Raw genomic sequence first — 12,918 nt, 5'->3', positions numbered from 1 at the left:
ACTTGTTTTCATGCAAAATTTTGTTTTCTCATCAACACTTGAAAATATCTTCTGCTACAACTGCACAGGTTGAGTAAACTGTTTGAGTACTGCTTACAGTTGTAAGCTTATTCAATTTAAGGTAGCGATGTAATAACTATTAGTTAAAGGGCCCAGATTACACTATTTTCTTTAACTTTTTCTCCCAAACAGATCTCAAAATGCATACCCGCTGTTGTGTTCTGTTTCATTCACACATGTTTGAGTAATCCTGGATTAGTCTGTCTACATCTCCAAAATTCTAAATGAACTGTTCCACCTTGTGATGTCAAGTTACAAGAAGCTCCACTGTGTTTCTAAACTCCAAACACTGTCAATAGAATCAGTTGGATGATTTCACCAGTGAAATTGCCAATTTCTTCTGAACTAAAGGCCGGTTTCACTTCATGGAAACCGTCTGACCTCGCAGCATTAGGATTCATTCCCTTGATAGTAGGCGGGTACTTTTCTTTATTTAACCAATTGCTGCTATTTGGTCATGACGTATGAAATGCGTCGCTAACGAGGCTAACTGGTATATTAAGCTTTTCCCAAATCCTGTAGGAAGAAGGGCAATAACGTCTTTCCCCTTGATAAAATTCACCGAACATTCTCTTTGTTCCGGCTTTAAATCCTCGATCTCGGAAATTGTTCCCAACATGTATGGCTCTTCGCTGATTGGCTAATGCTCAGACTCGCACTTCCGGGGTTCTTGCAAACCGTCTAGGGTATTCCCGATTCCTGACCTAGTCGCTGGAGAGAAATGAGACTGAGAGGAGGCACTAGGTGGCACTAGCGTGGCTAGGTAAAAGGAGCTGTTAACTTGAAAACTACCACTGCATGACATTGCACGGTGGCAGGGAGCATTTTGAATTTTGGAGATGTAGACAGATTAATAAACTAGGATTAAGCAAATGTAATGAACGTGTGAATGAAACAAAACACAACTCCAGGTATGCTTTTGATGAGGTAATAACATTTGTGTAAAATCTTTTAAGATTTTAAATTGGTTGACAATAAATGTGCACTGGAAAAACAGGAGGTATAATTCTATAAATATACACACTAAATAACACTAAATATATGGGCACAGCTCTGTCTAGCTTTAGTGTGTTTATTTTATCTCACATGTATGGGAAGTTTGCATTATGATAGCCGTAGTGCTAAGCTCCCCACACTTGGGTAAGTCCTTAAGTCTGGCCAGGTCTTGTGTCGTGGCTGTGACATCAGAGCCCCCTGCCATCCAAACACAACAACTGGCTCTTAATGCAGATTCTTCAGAAACCACAGAGAGCAGCTGGGGGCAAACTAGTGTCTGCCAGTCTCGCGCTGCCACGGCAACCCAGTAAACAGCGCCACAAACTGTCAGGTTAAACTTAAGCCCTGGGCCCGGGTGGTGTTTCAGTGTCACCAGAAAACTAACCTCACACACTAGCACATGCCAAATGTCCCCTTCTGTTGGCATAAATCTGCTTAATTTCCATTCGCCTGCGCATCTCTTTTTCAGATGAGTTTGTGAATACTCGGTTAGAGCGTTAAAGGGGAAATTCTGTAGCTATGAATTTGATTTAAAGTTTCCTATGTTATACAATTAATAATAAACACATTTGTGAGGGCTGAATAAATCCTCGGTTGGCAAATTTAATAGTGCAATGTAACTTTTTGGTTTAGGATCCATCACCTGCTTCATTTCATGGAATGGTCTGCCTGAAATGTTCCACAATATGACTTTAAACAGCTCTACCTTACTTTTATTAAATTACAGGTGGTTTTATAGCTCAACTATATGTATAAAAACAGGTATTCTGAATGTGAGTGGGGTTGCCTCTCCACAAATCTGAGCTGTAACTTGTTTGGTCTCCATGAAGATAGAAAAAGGTTTAATGACATACTGTGAAACATTCCAGACAAAGCAATGACATCTCCATGTAGGATTAGACAGACCCTTCACCAGAAAAGTTACACCTTTAATAAAAAACAAAACAAAACAAAACTTATTTATGGGTTTATGCTTGGAATCAATTAAACAATCAAACTTCATAAATAAAATAAATCCTTGCAATTAATAAAAAATGAGCTGTGCCAGGACTGGAGCTCTATAAAAGAAGAATAGCCTATATCTACTTTTATTATACATTTCATTTTCCAATCTTGCAGGGTGTGGGTCTATAAGTTTCACAAGAAAGCAGAAAAAAAGACCATTAAAGAGTGGAGTGGCTTGCGTCATGAATTTATTGCAGACTTATGTAGGCAAGTCAGTCTACATTACACCCATACATCATTTCCATTACTTCAAAGTGTGTGAGTGAGAGCACACACAGCTCTACCTTTCCTCTTTCCTCTTTCCTGATCACTGTCTTTACGGGGGTTAAACTCTTTCAGGTTACACCAAAGAGATAATGTGCCATCGTAACACAAGGACCGCCCCAAATCATTTCACATGCACTTAACTTGCACTATCTCACTTTCACTGACCATCTTTACTGGCAAGCCTCAGTTTATAACCCATGTTTGCCCAGTTTGAACCTTGATGTTAATAATTTTCCTTAGACCAATTTATCTAATTTGTCTTATGTTAAGACAAAAATGGGTAGGACTATGAAAAGACTATTAAAATGTTGGGGAGAACTGGCTTGTTTTCAAGACATATAAATACATTTGAGTTTGAAATGCATTATTTGCTTAGAAAACCAGGCTGTTCCACTGTTTCAGATAAACTGTGAAATAAACGTTCTGTAAAAGTGTATAATGATATGATACCCTATTTTTAAAAAGATTTTAGGCAATTAAATAGGTACAACTGTTATAAATTTTGGTAAATATTTAAGTACATTCATTATACAAATATTAAAGAATTAATTTAAGATGCATTAAAAGTTGCAATTTCAAGTTTTGCTCCCAACATTGAGTAAACTATGTCCAATCTATCTCCCACCGAGTTATGTATTCACATGATACATAACTGTGTATTTCCTCTGTAATGACAGAGCAATAACATGTGCATAATAAATAAGGTATCTGGACTGGCCTGCAGCTCCAAATAGCTTTAAGTATTTAGTTTGACACATGCTAACACAGCAGCGGCACACGGGGTCCTGTGATGGATGCTGACATTATTAAGTCAAAACACAATGACCCAGAGTTTTAGTGCAGCTTCAAAAGGAAACAAGAGACAGGTATTACCCCATGATAACAATAAGAATGAGTTAGTTATGTTAATGTGTACTTCTAGTAATCCACATACAAAGCAAAGGCGGAGGGGTTTATTCTTTGGACAGAAAAAGTGACGCTGCTATGGTGTTAAATGTACAGCCACACGCAACACATGTAGCCTTCGTATGCACAGTGAAGTAACATGACTCCTCGTTGTACGCTCACAGAATGTTGAAATGCCTGGCATAACTCAATGTCACAAACACAGATACATTCAGACACACACACATCCACTCCTGGGCCATTACACTAAAAGTGTAAAATAAACCAACACTAATAGAGGAAGTTATCCCCTAAATGTCTCAGCTGGCTCCCGCTCATTAGCCACATTACTACTTAGATATACTGATCTAAGTACATAGCTGAGGAAGAGTCCAGCTCTACTCTATCTCCTAACTCTCCGCAACATACCAGGAGTGTGCGCTAACATGCACTATCACACTCACAGAGAGATGCGCTCATTATCAGCACTTTGTGGGGATAAAACAGGGCAAACCACAGATACTTTCACTGAAATACACAGATCCTTAATGTGATGCAGTGTGTCACCTTGCCTTTAACATCACACTTGTGCAAATAAATGGTCCCAGTGATAAAAACAAACTACATTACTCATCCAACTGTTCATAAAGACGACATTATTTTTGCGTAACACCTTTCGTGCGATTACACAGCTACAAGCCCTTGCCCCTGTCTGTATAGATCCACATGTGCACATATGACTTGGGGCTGGGTGATTTATGTTGGATGTGATGTCCCTGAACTACTGAAAAAATAACACAACTGATCAACAGAGGTGAGGGCTGAAACTTAGATCAAGCGAGGGCTAAGAATAGCTCTTGTGTTCATACCAAACCAAGAAAGGTTGCACAACCAAAGATCTGTGCACTAATTTAGACAAAATATTTTTATTGAGTCACATTTCTAAAACAATCTACCAAACTGGATTCAGATATATATTACATATATATTACTTATATAAGTGTCTTGTTTCCTTTTGAATTGCACAAAACAACATTTCCACTACTATCAAATTAAGCAGCAGATTTATGGAAAGTATCATAAGGCAGAAAATAAAGCTAAAGTGTCCAGCATCAGCTCAGGCCCCTGGCTGACTTTATAACCTGCAAAGTGCTACGATGAAAACAGATATTGTCAAAATGGAACAAATGAACACACCAGTCTGTGTCTGTCAATGGGGATTCCAAATGTGCAGTGCAAGGAGAAGTCCAGGGGTCCAAACTGCTTCTACTGCCAAGCAAGTTGACAAAATCATCAATAAAGATATCTGCAAAAGATAAAAAAGAGAATAGTTTTAAAGTGGTGATAGTGTAATAGTAGTTCAATAGTAGTTCAACTTAAACTTTTCATTGTCCCTCCAGGATCATGATATTTGATTTGTTTGTGTAGCGAGCGTGCACAGTGCTCAGGATGGCAGTGCCCGTTTAGGAAAAAGCCGAGGGGGAGGGGGCTATAAAAAGTTGACCCCATCTCAGCCTTAGACGCGCTTGGAGCTGGAGCTGCATCTGATCTGTCTGAGCAGCTGTCCTCTCCCTGCATCAGCACAACAAATACTTTACATTGCCTGACCTTTTCCTCCTGCATCACTATCCCAGCCATGCCCCCTCGCCCCAACCACAAACACCCTGTGCTCCCCCCTGCCCCACTTCACACCACTATGGCCCATGTGAGGCTGTCTGCCATGGATTACAGCACGCTCGCAATGGAACTGTGTGTAAATTCTGCTCCATTAGACTATTCCAAAAAATTCACGCCCTAATCTAGTGTCTAGAGATGGAACAATAAACAATAAGTAAGCATTATACCACGGCTACAAACTGAAATGTTTCACCTGTGAATGTGAAAAGTTTTTTTCCCTATCTGTAAATGTCTCAAATATCAGTTAATGATCAGTATCCCTCTCTCTCTTATTTCAGTGTTTTAAATGAGCTAGTCCCTACAATCTCATATCTCACAGCATTTGAGCATTTCTTTACCTGTTGTCATGTCATGTCATGGCGATGGCAGCAGAGCAGTGAAAGAGAATGTGATTTAACCATTGCTGGACTACTTGTGTGTTATGCAGTTAACCATAGACTGTACATATATATATATATATATATATATATATATATATACATGCACATATCGAACGCGTTAGTCGGCGTATTCCAAATAGGAAGTGAATATGGGGGCGCTGCTGGCTCCATCAACTCTGGCTTCAATTGACTTTACATCGGAATACTGTCACCTCTCTCTGTAGCTGCTGCAGTGAGCATAGTCACTTTGGTCTTTAATGTCAGTATTAACCTGCTCTACACGATCCTGGTGTTTTTATTTCACTTTTTTATGTTGTGTTAATATAAATGCCTAATGCCTAATGCCTAACTCCTATAACCTTTAGCATCGCAATCTCCCTTTGAGTGGAGCCAAACACTACAGGTGACATTGCACTCCCTTAGTCCACTTCTTTATGCAGTTTGCTGTATTAATGCACACCAGTAACTCAGTGACCATGGTATATATATCAGTTATCGTGACAAAAAGGGTGGACAATAATTGTTAGTGGGACATTTTATATAATCATAATTGCAAAAAAAGTTACTTCTCCATATTCTCTTTTAGATCATTGTTGTTAATTTATAATAAAGTACAAACCTATCTAACCTACCTAACTTTATAAAGTGGATCCTCTTCATAACATAACATTTTTAAACTGTCAGCAGCTTAACTAATTTTTATAATATAAATGTTAATCGCAATTATTTTGCCCATGATAATAATGACACCAAATTGAAATATTGTCCCATATTGGTGTCTACACCATCCAACATTTTGTGGTGTTTTCTTCACACAATATATTAAATACAAATTTACTTTATTAAAATGATTATTAAAATATTGACCCACAACATGTAGGCCCTACACACATAGGAAATATATAATGTGATGACAGATAGCCCCTCTAGAGTAAATTTAGTAAGCTGCTAATTCAAATGTTGCTAGACACTTTCAAACAGGAATGTTAAATTTAAAATGTCCAGTTGTTTTGTGAATGAACAAATAAATAAATGAGGTTCAAAGTCAATGATGGTTCAGTTTGTTTAAGCAAAGGCTCTGTGATACAAATAGAGTTCAGACTTTGAATAAATATGATATTTAATAAATAAATTACTAAATAAAACACATTCGAATTTTTGTGTGAGATGGCCCTGAATAAATGTCTTGTTTGTGTTCATGAAATTAATCCTGAAAGCTATTTTCACTTGAATTTAATTAGAAATTCTGAATCATCTTTTTAAACTTTTTTTTTTTTTTTTTTGGGCTATAGTGCCCAGTTGTGCCCACCCAAACTATATTGGTCACGATATATAAGGGTTTGAAATGTTGAAGACTGTGTAGTTATTTCAATGACACAGCTTCAATCAGAGGCTATTTTTGAAGTGCAAATTGTTAAAGGTGTGATTTTTTTTAAATGAACATGTAGTTATCTTGTAAATGTGTTATTTGGTATTTTCTCACCTCGTCTAATCAGCTCATATCATGTCGTGTAAAACATCAGTCTACAGTCAAAGAGAGTCATTATAATACCTCAGTATAAGACAGTGCCTCACTGTAAGACACTACCTCAGACAGTACCTGAGTCTATACACAATACCTCAGTATATAACAATACTTCAGTATATGACAATACTTCAGTGTATGGCAATACTTCAGTATATGACAATACATCAGACAGTACCTCAGTATATGACAATACTTCAGTATATCACAATACATAAGACAGTACCTCAGTATATAACAATACTTCAGTATATTACAGTACCTATGACAGATGCTCAGTCTGATCATCGTAAGACCAATATCACATCATGCAAACAAATACAGCTGGAAATATGTAGTACAAAGTTAAGAGTACTTACTTACACTATAAAGTTAAATATAAGTGTTTTGTCTTGTATATAACCATATGTCAGTATAATGTATAATTCCCTCAGTAATTGAAGGTTATGTAATCTAATTAATCAAATGTTTAATCCAATGAGATTTGATCAAAGGTGATAATTTAAAGGTAATGTGTGTGTAGCTGTAATTTATGATTGAGGACAGTTAAGTGTTATATGAATTGTAACAGATACTCCACACTAATGTGTGTGCCCTTTAAACCTGGACATGCCTGCAGTCAACTGCTTCTGCCCTATGCTCCTGTACTGTGCTCCTGTCCTGTGCCCCTGTTCTCTGCTCCTGTCCTGTGCCCCTGTCCTGTGCTCCTGTCACGTACATTGTTGTTGGTCTTATTCTTTGTTATACTAAAGATGTTAAGTTACTGTTGGTTGTGACTCTGTTATATATTGTATGTCAATGACTCATTTGTTGAAAAATAAAGAAATATAAGACATTATATGTACATTCATTCTAACATAATATATGTTTGTAATGTTTAAGATACTGTGAAATAACAAATGTTTCACAAAAATATCATAAACCTGGACATTTAGACATTTAAATCAATGTTATATTTTAAATACTAACTTGTGAGGCGTCACTGACATAAATAGTTTGAACCCTGAGAATAAACCATGTAAACAAACTCGTCTGACACTATTAAAATAGCCCGACTGTGTGTAATGCATAGAAAAGGGAACTGTGGGACTGGACATGGCTGAAAGTCCAGTCTCCCAGGGAGCACAGCAGAGCACTGGAGTCATGTTTCCTGTCATGAACCTCGTGCATGTTTATTAACACTGAACATGTCCCAACAGCAGAGCTCACACTAGACTGAACTGGACTGTACCATACAGTGAAGGCTGCAAATCTGTCACATTGGTACAAAATCACCATTGTTACCTGAAGGGAGGGAGTTATATGCTATTATGAGCTATTATAATTTCTTTAGAAGAAAATGTTATCTCAGCTAAATAACATTTAATTTACATTACATTACATTTTGTTTTAAAATACAGAACATACTACTACTACTAATAATAATAATAATACACATGCTAATTACGAATAATAATGATGTATATTTTAAAAATAAATATATAATAATTTGTCCACTGTGAGCCCAAGTGAATACAAGCAGAGTAGAGTATCTAGATGTTTTTCTTTTAACCAGGGCAGTACATAGGGAAATACACAGAGAGTGTGCTCTGTACTCACCTGAAGTCTGTGTGTGAAAAGTGTTGGTCACCGGTGCTCCACGATAAAGCTCATGGTTGTTCCATCAAAGGAGGGAGGGGCGATGATTCTAGGGCCGTGTGGTGTTGAGATGCTGATAACAGACGGTCTGTTCGCTACACGTCCTCCACTGGTCACATGACCTACAGGTCCAGGGAGCTGGTCGCTCTGCGAGGCCTCTCCTGACGGACTGTAGTACACTTTCTCTGCCAGAACTGGAGAGTTTGTGTCTTTGTGCTTCTTTTGGTGACTTGCCTCCTCACAGTGAGACTGTGGGGGCACTGGCTGCATGGTGAGTGTGGGCGAGGGAATGAAGCCCGGGTAAATCATGTATGTGGGTGCACATGCCAGAGGGGACACAGACAGAGGCACAGGGGTCACTGATGCCACAGGGGTGACAGGGGACACAGGTGAATGGGACAGGGGCAGATCCACAAACTGCCCAGTGTCAGGGTCATACAGTCTCTTAGTGGGCTGTACAGGAGTGTCCACCAGGTAGTAGTGTCCAGTGGCAGGGTCCAGAAGCATCTTTTTCTGAGTGTCCCCTCCTGAGGGAGTGGGGGACACAGTGGGGACAGAGGGGGAGAAGCAGAGCACGTGCTGTGGTACGACATTGGAGTGATGATAGAGCGCTGAAGAAGGATATTCCATAATTAAGGGTGAGTTTTTTTTATTTGAACATGTAGTTATGTATGTCTCATGTTTGTTTACACTGTCCTCCTTAGTCCCTGGCCCACCCTCCGGAGTGAGTCCAGGTATAGTCAGATAGTTTTCCGAATCTGACACGGGCAGTGCCACAGAGGGATTAACAGTGACCTTTGCTTTGTCCAGCTGCCCACATTTTGGTGCATCTATTTTCACTGAGACTGGCGCCGCTGTCTTTGAACTTTTTACAGTGTATGATTTGGGAGCAGAGCATTGTGGGATTGGATTATTGATAGAGCTTTTGATCATGTGTGATTTATTGGTGTGCTCTGGGTGCAGTGTACTTCTGCTGCCTTCTTTGTTGGGCTCTAATTGTGTTAATGTCTCACAATTAAATGGGACATGCATGACGTTCATATATCCCTTAGCGTGTGGTTTATATGTTTGAGCCTGGCGAGCCCTGTCCACTGTACCCTCTTCCTCCCGCTGCTCCTCTTTGCTGATAAGAGACTGCACATGGCTCCCTGTCATTGAGTGCAAGGCCTGGTTTTTACGTTTCCACTCATTTCTGTCAAAGACATACAGCTGCTCCATACTCTTCACAGCAGCTTTAAGCTTCTCAAGTGCAGCCTGTTTAGGTATTTTCGTTTCAGTTTTCCTGTCTGAAAACTCACCTGAAGTTTTTTCTACCCTCTGTTTTACCTGTTTATTGTCAGAGGTACACGGAGCTTCTACATGGTCAGAATTCATTTCTGAAGACACAGGATGAAACTTAACTTTGGAGAAAGGCATGCCTGCTTCTGCCTCTTTTTGTGACACCTCAGCTGTGTTCTTTTTCACATTTGTTTTGACTGAGTGACACTTAATAACCATTGGAGCTGTTAATGGCTGCTTCACTGCCTTCTTAGCCATATCAGCAGTGTCTGCTGCTGTGGAAATGGCTGTAGGGTTTTTATTCTCACTATTGTCCAGAGATACAAAACGATATGAACTTTTGACTAATTTACGCACATCTCTGACTTGATAAATTGGGGTTTGAAACTTGCATTTGGTATCTCGAATATCTCTTACCGTGAAAGTCGGCATCTTGTCTGATGCAGACACTATGGGACATTTTATCTCTCCTGCGGCTCTGAGCGTGTTTACGGCGCTGTAACTAATTTTAGGGGTTAACAAACTGGCAATATTGAGAGTGCACCCTTTGTTTTCTTTGACACTTCTTAAACATATCTTAATCTCTGGTGGTTTCCCTGTGCTGTTTGTGGCTTGAGAGGGCACATCTTTAGAGAAGTCTTTGTCTTTGGTGTAGAGCTGGCATCTAGGGACAAAAAGGAGTTTTGTGAGCATGCTGTTGGGATTCTTCTCTGTCTCTTTTACTGGGTCAGGCATGTGATGTGAGGGGCTGTCCAACTGTTCCTTCTGTGATTCTTGATCCTTTTTGCTTTTGCCCTCCTCTACAGGCTCAGAGGAACTGGCTCTGCTGCCGTCCACATGTAACTCCTCTGCTGAATTTACAGTGACCCCAGATCCTGACTCAGAGGTTTGTCTTTGCATGCTTCTCCCCAGATCCCTAACCTTCAACACACCACAAGGAGACAGACCTAAGCACGAATCATGAATTTCACCTCTCTCCATTTTGCGCTCTTTCTCAAACTGCATTTTCTTTGAAATTACATTTTTCAAAAGGCTTGATGCAAAAATTGCTTTTTTGTGAGGGTCCTTGTCATCAGTGTGACGATATTCCATTTCACAACGTGACCTGGCCAGCACTGTGCCGTGTACCTCCCTAGATCGTGCGCTTGAAGACTTCGGACGTTTGGTACCTTCACGCACTCCTGCTTCAACATTACAGCGGAAATTAAGGGTCACCTCACGCTGTTTGTCCTGGACCGGACCCCCGGGCTCGTTCTGTTTATTGCTGTTAGATAAATTTACAGATGGGTCTTCATTATCTATGTTTGGGATAGCACCGTGGGGGTGCTTCATTTGAGCTACTTTATTCTCGGCACTTTGGTTCATTTCTAAATTGGTATTTTTATGCGCAATGATGCTGTGCTCCTTGCTACGCGAAACGTTTCTGTAATTCCAATCCACGAAAGCCCACTTATTGAGTCCATATTCCGAAATAGACGACTCGCTGGATGTACTAAGATTGATGGCATCAAAGTATGGACATGCCAGGCTGCGGAAAGACTTGGCGGTTAAATTACGCACCTCTTTATCAGCGTCGTCCAGCTCACTGATGGAGCTGGAAGCTCCACTGGAGTACTCATTTATATCTTTCCGTCTCAGTTTGGTCGCCAGGTGCTGACGGCCGGGGGCCGGGATAAAATACTGAGCTCTATCGCTCAAGGGCCCCGCTCTGGCGCCAGCGCTCACAAGTGACAAGCGGCCCCTGTCGCCGCTGTCGAGCAAAGGCGGTTCGTTGACGGCCCTCGAGGCCGTCTGTATTGATAAGTGAATCTTCCCGGCGTCACTTTGGTTTTTACAAAAGCTTTCATCTGAACTGGCAAACTTATCAGACTCGAAGAGATCACTCTCGTCCTGCTCAGTGCTGACAACCCGTCCTCCGAGATTAGCCTGGATTTCCGAGGCGCTCTTTCCTTCCAGTATCAAAGTTCCCTCATTAGTGTTATCCGTCTCCAAGGTGGCGTAATCCACAAAAGAATAAACCAAGTTGTCGTCTTCAAACTCCCAGCGAGTTCCTCTGCCCAGGTCGTAGTCTACATCATGGTCCAGTTCAGTGAGTTGGATCTCGTGTGTGGTGATGTAGTGGGACTCATCTTCCCCGGTGTCAAAGCCGTAGTGGTGGGACAGCAGCGCGCCGGCCTCGTCATCTTCATCTTCGGTCTTACTGTTCAGATACATATCCGTGTAGTGCAGGTCGTCGCTTTCGCTTTGTGCCAGTTCACTACACTCGCTCGTCTCGTGGCCATCAGCTTCCCCTAATTTATTAAAGTCGGCGTCTTTAAAGTCGCTGTTAACAACTGGTTGATTTGAAACTGTATCCGCCGATTCTTCTAAAATTAACTTCTCATTCACTCCTTGTTTAGATCCGTCACATTTACTGACAGACAGTTGGTTTCCTTCACCGGTGAAAGACACTTTGACCGTCTTTGCACTGTCCGTCTTAGTGTCCATGTAGTTGGACTCGTCGCTCCTCGCTTCGACCTTGTCTTTAATCTCTTTGCCAGAGTCTTTGTAGGCTTTGTCCTCCGGGAGCAGCTTCTTGTGAAGTCCGGTGTCATCTCGGTAAGTGAGAGTTTCCTCGGCTGCTTCCATTTAGTCCAGTCTTGCCGTGTGGAGGTGGTCTGCGCGGTTACGGTCTTACCCTGACACAGGACGGAAAACTCTGAGGGGCAAGAGCGGCGCGAGCCTCAGCAGAGGTCCAGGGGAGGGCTGTGGGAGGGCAGCACAAATACGCGGCTGTCAATAAGCGGGAGGGCAGCACGCGGGGGAGTCCCGAGGAAAATCCCGTCATTATCAGATCTGATGTCAATATGTGCAGTTTCAGCACCATTGAACGGAGAACAGCTCCTTGTGTCCTGAGCTCTGCCTCGGGTCACGTTTCTCACAATGACGCGTTACAATGGAAAATTACTGTGCCAGCAACAGAGATGGATCTATTAGGCCTACAATTGATTAAAATCATAGATTTTAGAAATGAAATTAACTAGTATGCCTACCGTGGTAATACAGTTAAATGCTACTATATGCGCATTCTGAATACAATAGCTTATAGATCTGAATAAAGACCTGTATGCTCAAATTACAAGTCTGCTAAGGCCGGTTCTGTTAAAAAAGTTACACAGTTGTAATGGACTTTTGCATTTAACCTACAGGGCTTTACATTAAAGACTG

General features: G+C 40.8%; 1 protein-coding gene across 2 annotated transcripts; it reads right to left on the bottom strand.

The window, feature by feature from the left end:
* Positions 1-1,641: 1,641 nt before the first annotated feature.
* Positions 1,642-12,404, bottom strand: LOC110165396 (chromosome unknown C4orf54 homolog). Of its 2 annotated transcripts, XR_008632834.1 has the most exons (3): positions 8,395-12,404; positions 4,411-4,519; positions 1,642-1,983 (listed from the first exon to the last, which is right to left on the bottom strand). XR_008632834.1 is itself a non-coding variant. In XM_020930581.2 (2 exons), the coding sequence occupies exon 1, from the start codon at positions 12,337-12,339 to the stop codon at positions 8,422-8,424; it is 3,918 nt and encodes a 1,305-aa protein (XP_020786240.2). In that variant the 5' UTR covers positions 12,340-12,404; the 3' UTR covers positions 2,283-4,519; positions 8,395-8,421. The 2 variants fall into 2 exon arrangements, 1 of the variants encoding a protein (XP_020786240.2); XM_020930581.2 differs by lacking the exon at positions 1,642-1,983 and having other exon boundaries at positions 2,283-4,519.
* Between the last annotated feature and the right edge of the window lie 514 nt (positions 12,405-12,918).

The sequence above is a fragment of the Boleophthalmus pectinirostris genome, unplaced genomic scaffold (genome assembly GCF_026225935.1).
Source record: "Boleophthalmus pectinirostris isolate CB_2022bp ecotype Guang Dong unplaced genomic scaffold, ASM2622593v1 HiC_scaffold_22, whole genome shotgun sequence".
In the NCBI taxonomy this organism is placed as follows: domain Eukaryota; kingdom Metazoa; phylum Chordata; class Actinopteri; order Gobiiformes; family Gobiidae; genus Boleophthalmus; species Boleophthalmus pectinirostris.
This window is presented reverse-complemented; position numbering and strand designations above follow the sequence as displayed.